The sequence below is a fragment of the Heterodontus francisci genome, chromosome 16 (genome assembly GCF_036365525.1).
Source record: "Heterodontus francisci isolate sHetFra1 chromosome 16, sHetFra1.hap1, whole genome shotgun sequence".
Classification (NCBI taxonomy): domain Eukaryota; kingdom Metazoa; phylum Chordata; class Chondrichthyes; order Heterodontiformes; family Heterodontidae; genus Heterodontus; species Heterodontus francisci.
Genome location: NC_090386.1, coordinates 64,139,359 through 64,162,279, shown reverse-complemented (window position 1 = coordinate 64,162,279; position 22,921 = coordinate 64,139,359). Strand labels below are relative to the sequence as shown.

Genomic DNA, 22,921 nt, shown 5'->3' with positions numbered 1-22,921 from the left:
GGTAAATGGGCAGGTATTACACCTCCTGCGATTGCAAGGGAAGGTGCCCTGGGACGGGGACGAGGTGGTGGGGGTAATGGAGGAGTGGACCAGGGTGTCGCGGAGGGAACGATCCCTTCGGAATGGTGACAGGGGAAGGGAGGGGAAGATGCGACTGGTAGTGGCATCACGCTGGAGGTGGCGAAAATGGCGGAGGATGATCCTTTGGATATGGAGGCCGGTGGGATGTAAAGTGAGGACAAGGGGAACCCTGTCACGGTTCTGGGAGGGAGGGGAAGGGGTGCGGGTAGAGGTGCGGGGAATGGGTCGGACACGGTTGAGGGCCCTGTCAACCACAGTGGGGGGAAATCCTCGGTTGAGGAAAAAGGAGGTCATATCAGAAGCACCGTCATGGAAGGTAGCATCATCAGAGCAGATGCGTCGGAGACGGAGAAACTGGGAGGATGGAATGGAGTCCTTACAGGAGGTAGGGTGTGAAGAAGTGTAGTCGAGGTAGCTGTGGGAGTCAGTGGGCTTATAATGGATATTGGTAGACAACCTATCCCCAGAGATGGAGACAGAGAAGTCGAGGAAGGGAAGTGTCAGAGATGGACCATGTAAAGGTGAGAGAAGGGTGGAAATTGGAAGCAAAGTTGATAAAGTGCCTTTTCTAAGTGGCAGTTTATCCTGTCCCTCAGAATAGATTCTAACAATTTACCCACCACCAAGGTCAGACTGACCAGCCTATACCTCGCACCCTTTTTAAACTTTGGTACCATGTTCGCAGACCTCCAATCATCTGGTACCTCTCCTGTATCTAGTGAGGATTTGAAGATGATCCTTAGCGCATCCGCTATTTCCTCCCTGGCTTCCTTTAACAACCTGGGATGCAATCCATCCGGCCCTGACGATGTATCCAGTTTCAAGGATGTCATCCTCTAGGACTTCCTTTCTCATTATGCTTATTGTATCTAATATTTCACACTCCTCTTTAACTACAATGTCTACATCAACCCTCTCCTTTGTGAAGACAGACAAAAAACTCATTAAGAACCCTGCCCACATCATCTGCATCCATGCATAAGTTCCCTGTACATCTCTGATAGGCCCTACTTTTTACTTAGTTATCCTCTTGCCCTTAATGTACTGATAAAACAACTTTGGATTTTCCTTGATTTTACTTTCCAATAATTTTTCATGTCCTCTCTTTTTTGCTTTTCTAATTTCCTTTTTTACTTCACCCCTGCACTTTCTATACACCTGTAGGCTTTCTAAAGTATGAAGATTTTTGTGATCGTCATGAGCTTTCTTTTTCTGCTTTAACTTGCCCTGTAAGCTTCTAGATAACCAGGGGGCTCTAGATTTGGTAGTATCACCCTTTGTTTTTGTGGGGACATGCCTACACTGTGCTGGTAATATCTCACTTTTGAATACCTCCCACTGGTTTGCCACTGATTTTCCTTTTTAAGTAGCTGTATCCAGTCCACTTTCGCCAGGTCATCTCTGTTTCTTAAAATTTGCCTTCCCCCAATTTAAAAATTTTATTCTTGTTTTATCTTTGTTCTTTTCCATGGTTATGCTAAAACTTACTGTATTATGATCACTATCTCCAAAATGGTCACCCACTGTTACTTCCTCCACTTGCCCAGCTTCATTACTGGAGACTACATCTAGAATTGCACCCCCTCTCGTTGGGCTTCTTGCGTGCTCTTTAAAGAAGTTCTCTTGAACATAGTTCAAGAATTTTGTTCCCTCTGTGTTTGTATCACAGTTGATAATTGGGGTAGTTGAAATTCCCAACTATTTGCCCTATAGTTTTTGCACTCAAATTTGCCTACGTATTTTTTGTTCTACCTCCCTCTCTCTCTGTGGGTCTATAGTACAGTCCTAGTAGTGTGGCTGCCCCCTTTTTATTTCTGAGCTCCACCCATATGGCCTCATTTTGATGATTCATCCAGCAAATCATCCCTCCTCAAAGCTGTTATTGATTCCTTAACTAATAATGCTACACCCCGTCCTTTTTTATCTCCCTCTCTATCCTGCCTGAAAACTCTATATCCAGGGATGCTGAGTTGCCATTCTTACCCTTCCTTAAGCCACATTTCCATTATGGCAACGATATCATGTTGCCAAGTGATTATCTGTGCCCTCCCTCATCGGCTTTATTTACTATACTCCTTGCATTTAAATAAATACCCGTTAACACTGCCAAATTTCTGTGCTGCACACTTTTTAACCTTTTGTGCTGCTTCTGTCTTTGAGTCACTCACTAATTTTCTGACTTGTTCCCTGCCCTGAAATTGTCCTAAGACTGTGCTCAGGTTCCCAGTCCCCCTGCCAAGCTAGTTTAAACCATCCCCAACAACACTAGCAAACCATTCTATGAGGATATTTGTCCCAGTCCTGTTCAGGTGCAGGCCATCCGGCTTGTACAGGTCCAACCTTCCCCAGAACTGGTCCCAATGCCCCAGAAATCTGAAGCCGTCTCTCCAGCCACGCATTCATCTGGTGTATTTTCCTATTTCTATACTCGCTAGCACATGGCCTGGGGCGTAATCCAGAGATTATTACCTTGGAGGTCCTGCTTGCTAATCTCGTTCCTCACTCCCTCAACTCAGCCTGCAGGAGCAATGATGTAGGAAGAAAGAGCAATGTGGACCCCGACCTCCAGATGGCTCTGTATCTACTCGGTGCTATCCATGGGAGGCAGCATACCATCCTGGAATCATGTCTGCGACCACAGAAATGCCTATCTGTTCCCCTAACTATAGAATCCCCTATCACTATTGCTCTCTTGTCATTTCTCCTCCCTCCCTGCACAGCTGAGCCACCCATGGTGCTCTGGTCATGACTCACGCTGTACTCTCCAGAGGAACCTTCTCTTCCATTGGTACACAGAACTGAATACCGGTTAGAAAGTGGGATGCCCTCTGGGGACTCCTGCACTACCTGCCTTGACCTTCATGTCTGTCTGGCAGTCCCTCTCTGCCTGTGCTCTCTTTAAGCTCCGGGGTGACTGCCTCCTGAAACGTGCTAGCCACGTAGTTCTCTGCCTCGCGGATGCGCCACAGTGAGTCCAGCCACTGTTCGAGTTCCAAAACCTGGAGCACAAGCTTCTGCAGCCGGTGATGCTTCCTACAGATGTGTTCGTCAAGGACACATGGTGCATCCACGACTTCCACATGCCACAGGAGACACATTCCGCTTGGCCGATCTGCCCTGCCATTACCGAACTGTACAAACTAACCATTGCTAATGTAATAAGTGGAATAACTTACCATTTCTTGCCAGTCAGCTTTTTCCCCTGTACCATGGAGGCTGAAAAGGCAGAAAAGAAAAGACTGCAAAGAGCACCTCCTTCCCCTAGTCAGTAAAATCCCTCACACACAACTCTCAGCCTCACTGTGTCCAAACAGCACTATTCTAATTAGTCATTATTGATAAATTACACTAACTGGATGGGTGCAGCTCCAACAACACTCAAGAAGCTCGACACCATCCAGGACAAAGCAGCCCGCTTGATTGGCACCCCATCTACAGACATTCACTCCCTCCACCACCGACACACAGTGGCAGCAGTGTGTACCATCTACAAGATGCACTGCAGCAGTGCACCAAGGCTCCTCAGACAGCACTTTCCAAACCAGTGACCTCTACCAACTAGAAGGACAAGGGCAGCAAATACATGGGAACACCACCACCTGCAAGTTCCCCTCCAAGTCACACACCATCCTGACTTGGAATTATATCGCCATTCCTTCACTGTTGCTGGGTCAATATCCTGGAACTCCCTTCCTAACAGCACTGTGGATATACCTACCCCAAATGGACTGCAGCGGTTCAAGAAGGCAGCTCATCACCACCTTCTCAAGGGCAATTAGGGATGGGCGATAAATGCTGGCCTGGTCAGCGTCGCCCACATCCCATGAATGAATAATAAAAAAAAAAATCTTAGTAGTACTAACCTGATCACTTACAAGGTAGCTATCTTGAGGGTTTAAAAAAAAATAACTTTTTCCCCTGATTTTTTAAAGATATTAACAGGTGATGACAGCTGTTACTTACCAATCAGTCAGCTTACAGATCTCCCATGATCTCACTGGTAGTTTTTTTTCCTCTTTTGAAACACAGAGCGCGCCGACACAGCTGGAGAGCCTGCTGCCGACTGCTGCTACTCCGGTCTGGGGTAGGCAAGGGCCTTGAGCCCCGCTGTTTATTTCTCCAGGTCAGTCAAACTCGGAAAAGTTTAAAATTTAGACCCCACGTCCTCCTATGTAAATGCAGGTGCTAGACATACCCCACGAGTTGCTAACAGCATTTACAGGAATCTGCCGAAACAAAGAAAGATCTTTAGGGGGCACAGAAACGGTGAGGGTGATTGCTCAACTAGTCAAAGTGCCGCAGGGGCATGCAGTAGAGTTTGCATAAATACCTGTAGGCAGGAGTGTCCCAGAGGACAAAGGGGAGATTAGCAAAGAATCCAACCCCACAGTCAGAAAAAAGAAAACCACCCATCCCCCGACAGTCAAAAGCCTTTGCATGACTCAGCAAAGCACAGAATGAGAGGGCAGGATAGACTCTCCTGGAAAAAAAAATCCAACTCGGGGCTAATTAAACCTAACCATCTCAAAGACCCTAGGCAGCCATGGAAATGGGCAAACTGAAGAAAAACTTCCCCAAAGAACCACATGTTTATTGGGATGGCAAAAAAGGGGCACTTAAAGCAGCACTGGCACCAAGAAAAGACAGGCTGTAATAAGTTTTATTTTCTCTCGACCATTTTAATGAAATGCGCCTTTTCTCAAATTGCAATTCATTCTGCTGGGTGTGGAGGTGTCATGCTGGGCTCCTACCTGCCAAGAATGAGGCATATTAATTTTGCCATATGGACATTAAATTGCAAATTGTTGCTGGGAAGAAGAGAAGGCCTTGTTACAAGGTCTGCCAGAGTTGGATGGAGGACATTTGCATACCAGTAGGGACAAGAGAAGTTAATTCCCTTATCCAATTTAATCCACAATGGACTTTGAGCACCAGACATTGAAGGTGAAGGAGCTCAAATTTCAGGATGACTGCTGGGATAGCTGAATCCACAGACAGGCGTAGTCAGACCAGCTGGTCACGTGACGAGCCTGCTTGGCAAGCTGGTTTTTCTGAATTGTACAAACAGTTTGAACTGAGAAAGACTGTTTCCTCCTGGACTGAGAAGATCTCTCCTGTCTGCTCCCATTTCTTTCTCAAGCCTCTGAATCCACTGAAGACACATGAACCCCAAGAGAGAAAAGTCTCCTACAACGAACAAGGTTTAAGAAGAATACTGGGCTCCAATGAAAAGCAAGATCTACCTACAATCAAGGACTCCACAGTAACTTCGAAGAACTGTGATAAAAGCTCTTCAGATATTGCCTCAAACTTTTCCACTTTAATTTTTCTTCTCATTTGTCTCTATTTGCATGTGTGTATCACATATGCATGCGTGCGTCGTGTATCCATATGTGTCAACCGAATTGGAGTTTAAGTTCAAGTTTAATAAATTTCAACCTTTCTTTAAACCTAAGAAAACCTGTTTGTGCTGGTTTCTTTGCCTTATAAGTGGAAAGCGGTGAACAAGGCTTCACCAAGGGGGAGCTAAAAACACGGCGTTTTAAAAATTAAACCCTATTACGGGAAGACCAGGTGAAGGCTGAGAGGGACCCCAAGACCCCTTTCTCACTGGGTCATAACAGACTGTTTTGTTTTTTGAACTGCTTTCATTTATTTGGTCTCATGTTTCATTGTTGCTGATGGAAATGCTTTTGCATAAAATTCACACATGATGTAATACAATGTCCCAATTATTGTGATTGGGCAGTGTTACTTTTTTGTTGATCACACAGCAAATGCCTGTGTTCAATACGTAGAGCTAATCATTTTTCCCAAAGCTTTGAAAATTGAATGTACATTTAACAGGTAAAATAAATTGTTTCCTACTGTCCTGTAGCTTTGTACGGTCTGTCACCATGGATAAATGGAAAGATCTAGAGTTGGAGAAGATGAAAGTTGGAGGTAATGCAAACTTCCGCCAATTTCTGGAGTTGCAGGATTATGATCGATGTTGGTCACTTCAAGAGAAGTATAATAGTCGTGCTGCAGCTTTTTACAGAGACAAGGTATTCTAATTGTTACTGTAATGTGAATTATATTTTTAATAGGCCGTGAACTATGGAGATAGAGGCATTGAGGCTTTTTGTTAAAATAAATTTGACTGCATGAGGCATAATTTCCATGGATTTAAATAAAATGAGCAATCTTTTTAAGTGAAACTGTAACTAAGCTTTACTGATTAATTTGTTTATCATTGCTTTGATAATATTCAGCTCAAATTCTTAGTGTTTCCTAAACTAATTCTATCATTCACTAGTTGCAAAACTGTTGCATGATTTTTCTAAAATGTCAGTCTGAGTAGGTTTGTTATAGTTCTCCTCTTAAGATACATTAGATATCTTTAGTTTATTGCCTAGTTGCCATACAATAAGTGATCATAATATGTGACATGGCCCAATATTTGTATTAAAATATGTCTAAAAGCATAAATTGTCCTTCATTATGTTTGTCCCTAGTTAACGATGATTGTTTATAACAAGTTTTCGTATGCTGTCATCCATTGTCTTGTGCACAGATGCATGTTAATCTGTTTAGTTTCTGGAAAGTCCATATACTGCATTTCCATAGCCTTTTTGTAAAAATTAGAAAGCTGTTTAAGTTGAACCTCTAAGAATCAGCATACTTCTTGAGAGCAATGGCAGAACATTTTGGGTCCAAACCCCATTCATGGATGTGAGAGAGTGCTCATTACCAGAAATTATGTCAGTCAGATAAGACATTAAGCCAAGGTCACCTTTCTGTCCAATGTTTCAGGTGGATTTTCAAGATCCTATGGCACTATTTGAAAAAGAGTAATTGTTACTCTTGTTTATTGCCTTTGAAATGCTTTGGGAGACATGGGAAAGTTCTAAGAAAACAAAAGCAAGTTTTTTTTGTCCTCTGACAACATGGATTAATCTATCCAGAGATTCACAAACTACATAATGCTGTTATCAGAGGCTGGGGTGACCTGATTAAAAAAAAAAGTTAATCCATTTTTGATAACCTATTGACAAGAAGAAAACAGAGTTCAAAATTAATCACTAAATGTTTTAAGAAATGTGCAAGTAGTAATAGCAATTTACTTGCCAGTGCTGCTATCTACAGGAGAATCAAGTTGTCTTTTTCCACCAATTTTCCCCCTCGGTCTCCTGAAGGTGTTGACTCCTTCCTGGGGTAAATTTTCAAGAGTATTATTATCCTTATGGAATCTTGCCCAAGTAGCTTCTGTTGTGTGTGAATATCATGTTGGCTGCCTATTTGGATTCTAATTTTGTCCTTAATTACTTTCAACATGTACACACTTCAACAGGGGCTGCTGCATAGTGTTCAGGAGTGGGAGGCCTTCCTAATTCTTTTCATTATCTAGCCTAGGAGCAATAGTTTGGTTTCATAGGAGCCCAACTGCCACCTGACTGAGACCAATTAACTTGACACAGACTGGGAATTGAACCTGGAGCCTCCTGATAGGCAAGTTTCAGCTACTCAGACTAAACTTGCTGTGTTGTTCGGGGAGCTTAAGCCAGGGCATTTGAATGGATGCTATAATATTGGATATTTAAAGTGCAGAAAATTGGAGAACAGTATGAAGTAGTTGTGGTTGGATGTTTGATGATGTATTTCAGAACAGAACAACAGCAATTTGCATTTATATAGCACCTGTTAAGGTAGCAATACATTCCAAGGCACTTCAAGGAATGTAATCAGGTGGAAAAATAGAAACACTAATTGGGATCAATAAATGCCTATGTCTGTGTGTATATTTAACTTTTAAACATTTGTGTATCCATTTCTGGTAGTTCCTATGATAACCTTGTTTACTTGTGTCTTCCTTCAGAATGTCAGTAACATATTAAGCAATATCAATGATGTGAAATTATTTCATGGGATGCGGGCATGGCTGGCAAGGCCAGCATTTGTTGCCCATCCCTAATTGCCCGCGACAACTGAGTGGCTTGATAGGCCATTTTAGAGGGCAGTTAAGAGTCAACTACATTGCTGTGGGCCTGGAATCACATTTAGGCCAGACTAGGCAAGGACAACCAATTTCCTTCCCTAAAAGACATTAGTGAACCAGATGGGTTTTTAACGACAACTGATAGTTTCATGACACCATTAATAAATTCAAATTTGGCTAGTCTCAGTAATTAAATTTAAATTCCACCAGTTGCCATAGTGGGATTTGAGCCTGTGTCCCCAGGGCATTAGCCTGGGCCTCTGGATTACTAGTTCAGCGATATTACCGCTACACCACCATCTCCCGTATTGTGCACATTCAGTAGTCATAGTTAGAGATGCAAAATGATCCATGCCTCTAGTCTACATGAGCATCTTACTGACCCTGTTATTAGCAACCAATAAGAAATCATTTAAACCAATTCAGAAAGTAGATATTACTATGACTATCCCACAGTCCCATGTAAAGAACAGTAGGAAACCTTTGGAATATGTTAGAAAACACAATGTTTTTGCATTATTTTTGTTGTATCGTGTTTGTGTATGTTCTGTCACTTTAAGCAAATAATGAAGGTTGGGGTTCAGCGTATGCTTTCAACTTGTTTCTTGGCAACCATCTTAACAGCCTAGTTTCTGCATCATTAACAATGTCCACATTCATATTAGTGCAGTTTAAAAAAAACTCAATCATAGGTTATGAAATTGAGTAAAAAATTGCAAGCTGACTCATCTGTCATTCTGAGACAACACTACATGCATTTATTTTTCTTATTAATTTCAGATTGCTGCATTAGCTGAGGGTAGAGAATGGTCTATTGAAACATCGGAAGCTCGGAATTGGACCCCACCACAGCCTAAATTACCTAATTCTTCAGCTCATCGGTATTTAGGCATTACTTTTTTTAATTACCCAGAGCTAGTATTTCATTGTTGCACATAATATATAGTTAAAGCCTGATGAAATCAAATAGGTTCTAGCAGAATGTCTAACCTTTTTGTACACGAGAGACAAGTCACTTATAGACGATGGTGATGTAGATAAATGATTTGACACCAAAATGCAAAAAAACACTTTTTTTTTAAAAGTAAAACCACGTTAAACACAAAGGAAATTAAAAGTTGAATTTAACTGGTATGGTTCACATAATATTGCCCTCAGACCTAGATCTGTAATGACTCCCAAAAATCAAATTGAACTTAGCCAGCAATATGTGCAATCTTCAGTGCTGAACCCTGATCAACCTGCTTTTTCATGTAGTTATTTTTGTTTTTTTTCCTTCTTGGACTAAGCGTCACCTATTAGGCGGACCCATCTTCCTTTATAATCTGGAGTATACCTTTTTTCTGTCTAATGTTTTGTTAAAAGCATGATCTAGGAATTGAAACAAATGCATCATGTCTTGCCACACATATTCTCCCTTTACAACAGGCTGATTAAAAAGCATTCCTATCAAGTCAAGGCCCAACTTCAAGCCAACAGCTAGTTTATTTTATACACAATATGTGAATGAACAGGATAGGTTTCGCCTTGAACAGCTAGCTTCCCAATGCTTCTTGGATATGAAAAATAATATAGACACAAATTATGAACTCACTAAATCTGGGTTCACCAATACTGTAGCTAAGCTTTTCAAAGCCAAGCTGGTTCAGACTGTTTAAAATGTAGACTGCTTCTTGCTGCTTTCATATAAACACAGCTTACCCTTTCTGTTTGCATGTAAAAGAGTATGTGGGAGAGCCTTATCTACCCCTCCTTAAGTCTGCAGATAGACCTTTTCCATGATTTTAATTAACCCACAATGGATATTTCAGCAAAATTTGTTGAAAGCGACAAAGACCATCTTTATTGGCTTAAGATTCTTATCAACAGCTTGATCATTTAGGTAATGGATCTTTTGCCATAGTTTTGAAACAATGGAATTGACCTAACAACAGTATTGTTGCTTCCATATCTGGAATGGGCTGCTATGCCCTCACCCCTGAAAAACTTGCATGACATAGATTCAACCTTTGAGCTGATGCCAGCGGTGCAAAAATGATTTAAGTAACAAAGTTAAACTCGGGCGATACAGATAAAGTCCAATTTGCCAACATGAAGATGTGATTTTTGGACTCTTAACTACACATAGACCAGTATCAGTGCCTAACATAAACTTAATTGTCAAATACATTGTTACTAAGGTCAAAATAAATGGTTGTGAGTACATCATTGTTGACCCCTAATAATATCCAAGTTTGTTCTGCCTCAAACATAATCATGATGCTTAATCTTTTAAATGAAAAGAGTACTCGAGTCCGTAAGTTAACTGTTTTAAAAATGTAAATAGAAACAATGGAAGAAAACATCTCTTGAAATGTTTTTTCTCTGCTTTTTGTATATGACCAAATTGATTTGGCAACTTTTAGGTTACTTATTCTCAATTGGTATGTTGTGTTGGCTCAGATTCTGGATCTGTGGAGGATTTTATTCTGGCTCGCGTTATCTGTGACTAAGATTCAGAAAGCTTCATGTTCTCTCTGCTTCTTTGTCTTTGCAGCTGTCCTTTTCTCATTAGACCCTTTTCCTGACAAAACTAAGAATTTAATTGTATCTGCTCAATGTGTATATGCTTGTCCATAATGCAATATAATTAATTGTATTTAAAGAACTTTACGACATTCCTGAGAGACAGCAGTAAAGTGTTAGATAAATAGAACTCATATACATTATGACAAATGTAAGGTTCATAATACAGTAGAGAACTAAACTAAATATAAAAAGTACACAGGAGATTTAAAAAAGGGAGTAAGAAGGCCAAAGAGAGGATGAGACTAGAGTGGCAGCTAACATAAAATGGAGCCCAAAAGTCTCTTATAAACACGAATAGAAAGGTAGTCAAAGAAAGGGTGGGGCAGATTAGGGACCAAAAGGAAGATAATCATGAGGCAAAGGGTGTGGCTGAGGTATTAAATGAGCACTTTGCATCTGTCTTCACTAGAGAAGAGGTTGCTGCCAATGTAGCAGTAAAGGAGGAGGAGGCAGTAGAAATATTAGGATAAAAATAAAGGGGTAGTTATAAGGCCTGGAGGGGATGCATCCTAAGCTACTGAGGGAAGTAAAGGTGGAAATTGCAGAGGCTATGACCATAATATTCCAATTCTTGGATATTGGAGTGGTGCCAGAGGATGATTGCAGATGTTACACAGCTTTTTTTTTTGAAAGAGGGATAAATCCAGAAACTACAGGCAGTCAGCCTAATGTTGTGGTGGGGAAATGTTTAGAGACAATAATTCAGGACAAAATTAACTGGCATTTGGAATAGTATGAGATAATAAATGAAAGGCAGCATGGACTTGTTGCCGGTAAATCGGTTTTGACTAACTTGATCGAGTTCCTTGATTTAAGTAATGGAGAAGACTAATGAGAGTAGTTCTGTTGATTTTTTTGAACATATAGACTTTCAGAAGGTGTTTGACAAAACACCACGGCACAGACTTGTTTGCAAAATTAATGCCCGTGGTATTAAAGGGACATTGACAGCATAGGTGCAAAATTAGCTAAGGGACAGAAAGCAAAGAGTAGTGTTCAGCGGTTGTTTTTCAGACAGGAGGGAGGTATACAGTGGCGCTCGCCATGGGCCAGTATTAGGATCACTGTTCATTTTCCAAAGTATTACATTATATTTACAGCAAAGAAACATACTATTTAGCCCAACAGATCCATGCCAATGTTTATGCTTCACTCACCCTTCTAACTCCATCAGCATATCCTTCTATTCCTCTCTCTCCCTCATGTTTATTTAGATTAAATGCATCTATGCTATTTGTCTCTCATACTGTGATAGCAAGTTGCAAACTCTAATGACTCTCTGGGTAAAGAAGCTTCTCCTGATTTCCCTATTCGATTTATTTGTGACTATTTTATGTCTATGGCCCCTAGTTCTTGTCTTCCCTTCAAATGGGAACATCTTTTCTACGTCTACCCTATCATACCTTTTCATAATAAAGACCTCAATCAGGTCATCCTTCTGCCTTTACGTTTCTAGAGAAAAGAGCCCTCATCCTGTTCAACCTTTCCTGATGGGAATAAACCCTCAGTTCTTGTATCATTCTGGTAAATCTTTTTATACCTTCTGAAGTGTCTCTACATAGCCTTTTTATAATATGGAGACCAGAACTTTGCACAATACTCCAAGTGTGGTCTAACCAAGATTCCGTACAACTGTATCATAACTTCTCTGCTTTTCAATTCTATCCATTCAAGAATGAATCAAAGTGCTTTGTTTGTTTTTACTTAATAACTTTATGATTTGCTACTTTTTGGTAGTTTACGTATTTGTATCCCCAGATCTCTCTCTGTTCCTCTACTCCATTTAGACACATGGGGAATTTTATGGAGGCGACTGGGGTCTTGGCTGCTGGCTGGAGAGCAGGCGAGGGACCTGCCTCCTTTGGGGAAGGCTCGCCGTATCAAGAGCCAATCAGGTGGGCCTTTCCTGGGATCGGAGCCCTGGGGATGGGAAGAGCTGCCGGCCAATCAGAAGCCAGCAGCTCTTTTGCTGGGCATCGCCCATGGGGCGGCAGTAGCTGCTGCAGGAATGGCACCCACCAGAGGCCCAGTACCATGGAGCAACCCAGGCCAGATGTAAGTGATGGCGGAGGGGTTTTGTGGGGTCTGGGTTGCAGGAGAGGGGAGTATAGAGGGATCGGCAGCAAGGGCAGGGTGTCTCTCAGTGGAGGCCCCCCCCTTCCTGATACCGGGTTCCTTCATCAGGCACTGAGTGCCTTTGAACGACGGACCCCCACCCCCCAAACACCCCGGGACGTCACAAGCAACCTTGCATAGATTTGCATGTCTTGTTTCCTGCATGGCGACAGGCCCGCCTGCTGTTGGGTTAATACCAGTGGTGGTGGGAAGAGGCCCTTAATTGGACATTAATTGCCCCTTAAAGATCTCAATTGGCAGCAGGGAAGGAAAGCTGTCCATGGGCCTTCCCACCATGGACTTACCTGTACTTACCTTTGATGATTGATATCAAGCTGAAGCAGCTAAGATTATTGGATCTGTTCTAAGATCTAAAGCTGATGAGATTAAATTATTGAAACTGGTACTTGTTTTCAACATTCAATAATAAGATCTTTCTCATGCAGAATATAAGCTTTAATTTGCTATTCATGCAATGTTCCATTAAACATTAACGTAAAGGACAAATATTTGAGGGGGCTGTAAAAATTCAACAATGGACAAAAAAGAAAGAAAAATAAGAACTCTGCAAATAATGTAATCTTCCTGTGCAGCTGAGAATAGGTAATTGTGGTGGACTGAGGACAACTAAATTTGAATATCCATTAAGACGATCAGCCCAACTTCGATTGGACTTTCTGAATGAGAGCTTTGTACTATTTTCCTTTATAATTTTAAGGTTCCAAATACAAAAGCTCTGTCACAGTGGAGGTTATGTTTCCCTAATATAATAGGAAAACTCAAAAATGAGCAGGTATTATAACTAGTTCCGTATGAATAATATCTGCATGTGGCTCTTTTTTTGGTTGAAAATTCTACTTAAACTAGCAAATCTCCTGTGGTGCTACTTCCAGTTGTCTGGAGGATATTTGCAATGTTTAGCTGTTATTCTGGCCTGTCTGTACTGCCACTGCTTAGGTATGCCTTGTAGGAATGCGATCTAAATAAGTTGCCTGATCAGTTAAAGCCTAATTCTTGTTGGAAGTTTCTCTCAATTGGCGGCTTCTTGGCTACTCTTCTGGTTAGCTCAAGTTCTATTAAAAAAAAAACAGGGAATGACCTGCCTTTATCATGTTTTTTAAATATATATATTTTTAGCCTAGTTTTGCTTTGCTGACATTTTATTTGAAGTGTGATGCTTGGAATGTGTCAGATATTCTCAAAATATTTTTGTAAATAGATTAAAACATGAACAGACTATCAATAAAACTCTATTACAGCTGTGGTATAAAATATATATGTAGTCACAGCGTATATTCTCAGTTTAATGTGTACCTTGCCAAGGAACCTATTCTTGAGACTCCAGCTAAAGAATCAATTGAAAAATCTTCATGTGCTGTCTATTTACATCTATATATCATTTTTTTAATATTGAATATTTGAATATTTATATTGAATACTGAATTTTTTTTTTTTGTATTTTCAGCAATGGCTCTGGACCTAGTCAAACCTCTTCATTATCCTCTGATAAAATGTTTGAGGAGTGGCTGAATGATGATAACTCGTACCAAAGGTAAAATTACACATTATTTCACTAATATCAAGATATTTATGATATTTGCTATTCCTCTTGCTGTCCTGTTTTCCATTGAATAAGTGATGATTAATTTCCTTTCTTTATTTAAAGTGGTGGGGAATATGGTAGTCAGGATAATCGTTACATTGGATTTGGAAACACTGCATCTCCTCAGAAAAAGGAAGATGATTTTCTCAACAGTGCCATGACTTCTCTATATTCGGTATGAAAATATCTTGGTTTTGTTACAGTTATAGCTTTGCTTCAGAAATATAGTGGAAGATTTTTTGGGCTTCTAGTTAACACCTAATTTAAATTATGCATGACCATTGAGTGACACTGTTTTCATGTTAATTTTATCTTGTAATGTGATAAAGAATTGGGAGTAACCTTGTACCTGTACTGGTCTGTTTATTCAATAAAATAGATTTTCTGATAGTTTTAACAACCTGCGTTCAGACTTGAGATTTTTGTGCTGTAGATTGATTTTCAAATAGTGTCATATTGTTCTGGGAATAATAGATCAAAAATAATAAAAGGACAAAACTATAAAGGCTTTATCTGGGCATAGCATTCAAACAAAATAGATGAATTGATAGCGCAAATTAAAGGCCTGCTCAGCTATGAAATCGAAACCCGACCTGGGCCCAAGTCCTTTGATTTTTTTTTTTGGTCCCACACCCGACCCGACTAAAGTCCTTGTCCGAATGTTGTGATCCTCTGTTCCGGTAGCAGGCTATTCCTGCAGAATCATGCAGAAGTTTCCTCTCTGAGCAAGGCAGCACTGTGTCCGACACATGTCGGGTTCAGGTCGGGTAGCCATGCTTTAGCGCAAATAGAAATAAATAAGTACGATCTGATAGCCATTACAGAGATATGGCTGCAGGATGACCTAGATTGGGACCTGAATATTGAAGGATACATGATATTTAGGAAGGACAGGAAGCTAGGAAAAGGTGGAGGGGTGGCTCTGTTAATTAATAATATTATTAACACATTAGGGAGGAATGACCTAAGTTCAGGAAGCCAAGATGTAGAAGTGGTTTGGGTAGAGATGAGAAATGATGAAGGCAAGAAGTCACTTGTGGGAGTGGTATACAGGCCCCCTAACGATAACTACATGGTAGGACAGAATATAAAGGAAGAAATAATGGAAGCTTGTCAGAAAAGTATGGTGATAATCATGGGCGATTTTAATCTACATATCGACTGGAAGAATCAGATGGGCAAAGATAACCTAGATGAGTTCATTGAATGTTTACGGGATAGTTTCTTAGAACAGCACATTCTAGAGCCAACGACCAAGCAAGCTATACCTGGTATTGTGCAATGAGATAGGATTAATTGATGACCTCATAGTGAAGGCACTCCTAGGTAGCAGCGACCACAAAATGATTTGAATTTCACATTGTTTGAGGGAGAGGAGAATGCGTCCAAGACTAGTATGTTAAACTTAAATAAGGGAAGTTATGAGGGCATGAAAACAGAGCTAGCTAAAGTGAACTGGTAAATCAGGTTAAGGGATAGGTCAATAGAGATGCAGTGGAAGATATTTAAGGGGATACTTCAGAATACACAGAATAGATGCATTCCAATGAGCGAGAAAAATTCCAAGGGGTGAACTCGCTATCTGTGGTTAACTTAAAAAAAAAAGTTAAAGATAGTATCAAACTTAAAGAAAAAGCATATAATTGTGCAAAGATGGGTGGCAGGTCAGAAGATTGAACAGAATATTTAAAAAAAGCAAAGAATGACTAAAAGATTGAGGGAAAAATTAGAGTACAAGAGAAAGCTAGCTAGAAATATAAAAATGGATAGCAAGATTTTCTATAGATATTTTAAAAAGAAAAGTTAACCGTGAGTGTTGGTCCTATAGAAAGTGAGTCTGGGGCATTAAGGGAAAAGGAGGAGATGGCAGATGAATTGAACAGGTATTTTGCATCGGTCTTCACTATAGAGGATACAAGTAACAACCCAAAAATAACTGTAAATCAGAAAATGGAAAGGAGGGAGGAACATAAAATTACAATCGCCAGGGAAGTGGTACTGAGCAAATTGTTGGAGCTGCGGGCTGATAAGTCCCTGGGTCCTCGTAGACTTCAATTGAATTTTACAAAATTCCATTGATGTGGGGAAGGTTCCAATAGATTGGAAAATAGTGAATGTAACACCTTTTATTCAAAAAGGGAGACAGAAAGCAGGAAACTACAGGCCAGTTAGCTAAATATCTGTCTTAGGGAAAATGTTAAAAGCTATTCTTGAAGACTTTATAGCAGAGCACAGAAAAATTCAAGGTAATCAGGCAGAGTCAACATGGCTTTGTGAAAGGGAAATCATGTTTAATCAATTTATTGGAGTTCTTTGCAGAAGTAACATGTGCTGTGGATAAAGGGGAACTGGTGGATGTACTGTACTTAAATTTCCAGAAGGCATTTAATAAGGTGCCACATCAGTAGTTATTGCAGAAAATAAAAGCTCATGGTGTAGGGGGTAATATATTGGCATGGACAGAAGATTGTCTAGCTAACAGGGAACGGAGAGTAGGCATAAATGGGTCATTTTCTTGTCGGCAATATATAACAAGTGGTCTGCCACAGAGATTTGTGCTGGGGCCTCAACTTTTTACAATTTATATAAATGATTTGGATGAAGGGACTGAAGATATGGTTGCTAAAGCTGCTGATGAGACAAAGATAGGTAGGAAAGTAGGTTGTGAAGAGGACGTGAATCTACAAAGGGATATATATATATATACTTTAAGTGAGTGGGCAAAGATCTGGCAAATGGAGTATAATGTGGGAAAATGTGAAAGTGTCCATTTTGGCAGGAAGAATGAAAAAGCATATCTAAATGGTGAGAGATTGCAGAGCTGTGAGATGGAGGGATCCAGATGTTCTAGTGCATGAATTGCAAAAGGTTTTTATGCAGGTACAGCATGTAATTAGGAAAGCTAATGGAATGTTATTTATTGCGAGGGGAATTGAATACAAAAGCAGGGAGGTTATGCTTCAGTTATAGAGGGCATTGGTGAGACCACATCTGGAGTACTGTGTACAGTATTGGTCTCCTTATTTAAGGAAGGCTGTAAATGCATTGGAAGCAGTTCAGAGAAGGTTTGCTAGACTTAATACCTGGATTGATCGGGTTTTATTATGAGGCAAGTTGGACAGGCTAGGCTTGTATCCGCTGGAGTTTAGAAAAGAGGCGACTTGAATGAAACATATAAGATCCTGAGGGGTCTTGACAGGGTGGATGTGGCGTGGATATTTCCTCTTGTGGGAGAATCTAGAACTAGGGGTCACTATTTAAAAATAAGGGGTCGCCTATTTAAGACAGATGAGAAATTTTTTCTTTGAGAATCATGAGTCTTTGAAACACTCTCCCTCCAAAATGCAGTGGAAGCAGTGTCTTTAAATATTTTTAAGGCAGAGGTAGATAGATTCTTGATAAGCAAGGGGGTGAAAGGTTATCAGAGATAGGCTGGAGTCGAGATTACAATCAGATCAGACGTGATCTTATTGAACGGCAGAGCAGGCTCGAGGGGCCGATTTGGTCTACTCCTCCTAATTTGTATGTATGTACGTACCCAGGATATCCCAAAATACTTTACAGTCAATTAATTATTTTTAATTATAGTCGTTATTGTTTTGTAGGCAAATACACCAGCCAGTTTGTGCACAGCAAGGTACCACAAAAAGCAAGGTGATGAATGACCAATTAATCTTCAGCACCCATTCAGTGCTACAATGAAATGTCAGCTTGGGTTTTGTGTTCAAGTCTTGAAGATGGGCTTGAACCCATAACCTCCTGATTTGCAAATGTGCTACCGTGAGTCAAAGCTGGCATTAGATCTGCTAATATGTATAAAATATAAAGTAAGGTTCCCAAGATCAACTCCTGCATTGTCCTGCTCATAACTTTTTTCAGTAATGTAAAGTTCTCATTTTTGGCTACCCTGTTTTGAAGAATATAAAATTCCAAACCATATCTTGAACTTTTTGCCAATCACTTTAAATCGGTGTCCTCTGCTTCTCGACCTTTCTGTCAGACTCTGTCTGGACCCCTCATGATTTTGGACACTTCTATCAACCTCCTCTCTGGAGAACTTGCTCTCAATCTATCCATGTAATTCAGGTCCCTCTTCCCTGGAACCATTTTAGTAAATCTTTTCTGTGTGTTCTGTAAAGCCTTCCCATCCTTCTTAAGTTGTGGTGCCCAGAATTGGACACAATACTCCAGTTGAGACTGAACCAACATTTTATAAAGGTTCATCATAACTTTCCTGCTTTTGTACTCTATATGCCTCTGTTTATAAAGCCCAAGATCTCGCATGCCTTTTTAATCTCTTTCTTAATGTGCCCATTGTTTTATATTGCTCTCCTTGCTCTTTCTACCAAGATGTACCGCTTCACACTTCGCTGCATTAAATTAAATCTGCCACATGCCTGTCCATTCCACCTAGTGCTCAAACCTTTGAACTATCCATATGAATGTAGGGAATCTTCTGTATTGGTTAGTTGGCGACCACTGCTTATGAATTGACCTATGGACTGCTTGTCTGGATCATATGGGGAGGGAGAATTACGTTCAGAATGATTTGACTATACTAATTTTTGAAAACTTTACATGCCTGACAATATCTGAAGTATTGTCTACTGTTGCACTTGGAATTACAGAAATTGAAAACTAATATAGTTACTGTAAATGAGCACCCACGAATGTCATTAAGTGAGTTCTTGAGGATATATTCACTGTTTTACAGGGCTGGAGCAGTTTTACTGTTGGTGCCACCAAGTTTGCATCTGCAGCAAAAGAAGGTGTAAGTAGCAGTATGCCAATTTCTGATTTTTATTAAGATACAGAAATAGACTTCCAAATGGCTAAATGTAGTAATGCAGCATTTTTGCAAACATGCAAGCTAAACTTTTCCTATTCTGTTAATTTTGTAGTTGATCTTCAGGAGAGATTCAAAGACCTAAGCACTTATTTTAAAAATGCATATAATCTATGTTTTAGCAAACAAAAGTGTTTTATAAAAAAAAATCAAAGTGTCAGGCATAAAAACATTCATTTTTTTTGTGTTCAATTAAGGAGTTTTTTTCCCATTGCCATTTTTCTCTGACGTTTATTAAAATAAGACTAAAATTGTAGCAAGATTAATCTTAAGAAGAATGCAGGTATGTGGGTGAAATTAATCATTATTTTGCTCAAACAGGCAGCAAAACTTGGGAGTCAGGCAACACAAAAGGTACTGTTCTTTTATTCCATTTTATTCCATATTCTGTATGTCAGAAATTGTCAGGTGTGACTCGGATGATTTAATGCCAAAGTTAACCAGGTCCATCAGAACAAATGATGGAACCTAGATTTTCTGCTTAAGTTGAGCATCTCAAATGTGATCATGCTCTATGTTACAGCATTGAGCACTATTTTTATTCAGTAATCTTGGGCTGGGGAAAATGGTGAATTGCTAAAAGGTGCTTGTTCTGTCCTTGTTGCTTTCTTGCTGGATAAAGGTCTGGGGCTACAAGCAGCAGCCAGAGCCGGTAAAGTGCCTATTTTCTGTGCATGTGAGATTGTTCACCAGCAACAGTATTCATTAATCATATGGCATCAATATCCTCCTTTTACTTTGGTCAATATCACTTTGATTTCATAATTCCCAAGTAGTTAATCATTCTTCAGAGTTTATTTTGAACCATAAGTTTGTCTGTGCATTTAATTCATTGTTACGACCGAGGCAGGAGGAGTGCACCATTAATTCAGTCCCACTTCTCCACAGGTCACAGCATATCAATAAATTTTGCCCATTTACCGAAACAGCCAATTAGATACTCTATTTGTCCCCCGAATAAAGCACACCAACCAGGTTTCTTTAATCAAAACAAAATTATCTATTATAAAACCAAGTCTTAACTACTAATGAAGTAAATATATAAATGAGTTGAGATATTAAAGGTCCTTATTTCCCTAGCTCTCATGCGCACACACATACTTCCAAAAAAAAACAGTTAACAGGGAAGAAAGGATTTTGGTTTACAGCTGTTTCATAGGAATGAAAGGAATAATAAAATAACTTGGTCTGTCATAATCTGGGAGGAGGTTTTTCAGTTTGGCGAGATGTCCCAAAGTCAAATTGTTGGATGCCACTCAGTCTTTCCAGGCAAGGTTGGTGAACAAAGAACTGATGAGTAGGTGTTCAAGGAAATTCAACTGCAGCAGGCTTCATATAGGTCTTCCATCAGGGGTGTAGCAACAGGTCATCTTGGGTCTTACAGCAGCTGTATAGTAGTAGAAGGTTTCTTCAAATTTCAGGATTTCGTAAAACACAGAAGGCAACAGGAACCACATTTGATGCAGGGATTCTTCAGAGACAGGAGGCAGTAGGAATCTGCCATGTTTGAAATACAGGGTTGTTTCTTTAAAGGATGCAAGATTCTTTTACAGAGAGGTAATACTTTTCTGATGGTTCTTCTGATCTCCAGGCAGGTCAGAATCAAATTTCAGAATGCCAACTTTTTGTCCAAACTCACTGGCTTTTAAACCCAACCTTCCTGAAAACAAGTCACATGTCCAGTAATAAGTACTCTCTTGTCACTCAGAGTTGCCCTGAGGTCAAACCCTTTTGCTGATTTCCTTGAAATGAACTGCTTTCCTGTCCTTTTACAAGTTCAGCTCCTGTTGACTTCCTTTCATAACATCCATAAAGTTCAGCTTTTTTTAGGTGTCTCAATGTCCACTGAAAATCCTTTTTTCAGTTTTTTAAAAACACAGAATCTTCAGTTGTAATAATAAAAACAAAATCCTTGTAAGGTGTTTTAGAGTATATGGTAGGAGCTTTTTATTATTGCTGAGGTTATTTGACCTTTTCAGTCATCATATCCTTTTCTCACTGTGACCATACAGGTGTACTAACAGTGTTTCTGGATAGAATTTATGATTGTTAGTAATCCTGTCTGTTTAAAGTGAGAATTATTGAGAGATAATTTCCTGCTTGTTTAGATACTTGTATTTGCCCACCAATAAATCCTTTTTAAAATTAAAAGCTGACCAATATTTATGTAAAAGCATACTAGCATTTTGTTCTCCAGACACAAACAATCTTCTCTGCCTCTGTGGAAGACCTTTTATAGTTGTATTATAGCTTTATTATGGATTTAGATAGAAAGATTCAAAGGTCAGAGTCTGAGTAATTGCAAAAGTTAATGGCTTACAAATGTGATTACATGCTTCGACAGTGGTTGTTTAGGTAACTGGTCAATGATTTTTGCTAAATGAGTTTGGAGATTACCTAGTAAAATTTCATTTTCTACTTTGGTGGGAATGCAAAACAGGCAGTTGTGGATTAGCCATCCCTCCACCAGTTTTTTTTTGGCTGTGCATATAACAGGTGGCTGATCTGCTCTTGCCCGTTTTTTTGCATCCCCATCAAAGTTGAATTTGCCCTTATTATATTTAAGGTATTACTGTACTGAAAATGAAATGGAACGAAATATCCTATGAACCTCAAGATTTTAAAAAACTTTTACAATGCAACCTTTTGTACTGCTACTTGGGAGAGACCTTCAGACTCGGCTGAAATAGAATTAGACTGTCTGCCTGACTGAATTAAAAACAGCAGTGTGCCCTGCTTGCATTCCTTGTATTATTAAGTAGAATTCAGAATGTAGTGAAATAGATGCCTGACATGAAGCCTTGCTTGCTATGTCATGAGAGCCTGTTATGTTAACATTATCTGTGTCCTGTCTGCATGTATTGTGGTAATGTGCTTGTGGCTCATGCTGAAGCTGAGGCAATTATATTCTTGAGCTGATTGCTTCCTGCATGTTTGACATATATCGAAGATGTAGACTTTTCAGTACTGATGAACTCTTTTCTTGCTTTTAAATAGGCGACAGAGTTAGGTCACACACTTAGTGAAAATGTCATCAAACCTGCTCAGGACAAGGTAACATAGTCCTGTTTCAGAAGCTGAAACCGATGATCAATGTACTAATTACTTGAAATCATGGTTATATCATACATACTCTGCAAGCCAATTGGGCCAGATTTTGCTGCAGCCAGATATCTAATCGCATCTGCCATGCGTTAGACTTCCCCCTGCACCCTTCAACTCAAAAGATTTTGCCCACTAAGTTGCTGAAAGTGTGAGCTGATAATGGCATAGCGAGAGAAAGAGACATTTGTGACCTGAGTGAACAGGGCAACCAGCAAGGTATCTCCTTTTAACCAATGAGATTTAAGGATTGGGAAGTGAACAGTAGAAGGACTGAGAAGAAGGGTTAATTAAAGGAGGCAAATTCAGTGTCAAATAGAGTACAGGAAGGAGGGAAAGAAAGTTTGGATTAAGAGAATGAGAAATAATAGACTAAGGAAAAGTAAAAAAGAAAATGTAAAAATTTAAAATTTTGCATGTTAAAAATCTTAAACCGTTCACAATCTGAAGGAAAGAGACTCCATAATTATAGTTAATCTTCATGCCAGAGAAGTTGATTGGTAGTAATTAACATCACATTCATAAAATGGTATTTTTTTACTTCAAATTATTAACCCTAAATATCTGTGGCATGTTTAGTTTGTATCCACTGTGCCAATACAGCGAAATCACGACAATCAGTGCCAAC

At 39.7% G+C, this 22,921-nt stretch overlaps 1 protein-coding gene across 2 annotated transcripts in view; it reads left to right on the top strand.

The window, feature by feature from the left end:
- arfgap1 (ADP-ribosylation factor GTPase activating protein 1) overlaps nucleotides 1–22,921 on the top strand; it is a 55,907-nt gene that overhangs the window by 23,791 nt on the left and 9,195 nt on the right. For both annotated transcript variants that reach the window (XM_068048276.1, XM_068048277.1), the window contains exons 5-11: nucleotides 5,960–6,128; nucleotides 8,840–8,940; nucleotides 14,208–14,294; nucleotides 14,409–14,520; nucleotides 19,060–19,116; nucleotides 19,513–19,545; nucleotides 22,189–22,245. In XM_068048276.1, the coding sequence (XP_067904377.1) occupies nucleotides 5,960–6,128; nucleotides 8,840–8,940; nucleotides 14,208–14,294; nucleotides 14,409–14,520; nucleotides 19,060–19,116; nucleotides 19,513–19,545; nucleotides 22,189–22,245 (616 nt within the window). The remainder of the gene's footprint in view (nucleotides 1–5,959; nucleotides 6,129–8,839; nucleotides 8,941–14,207; nucleotides 14,295–14,408; nucleotides 14,521–19,059; nucleotides 19,117–19,512; nucleotides 19,546–22,188; nucleotides 22,246–22,921) is intronic.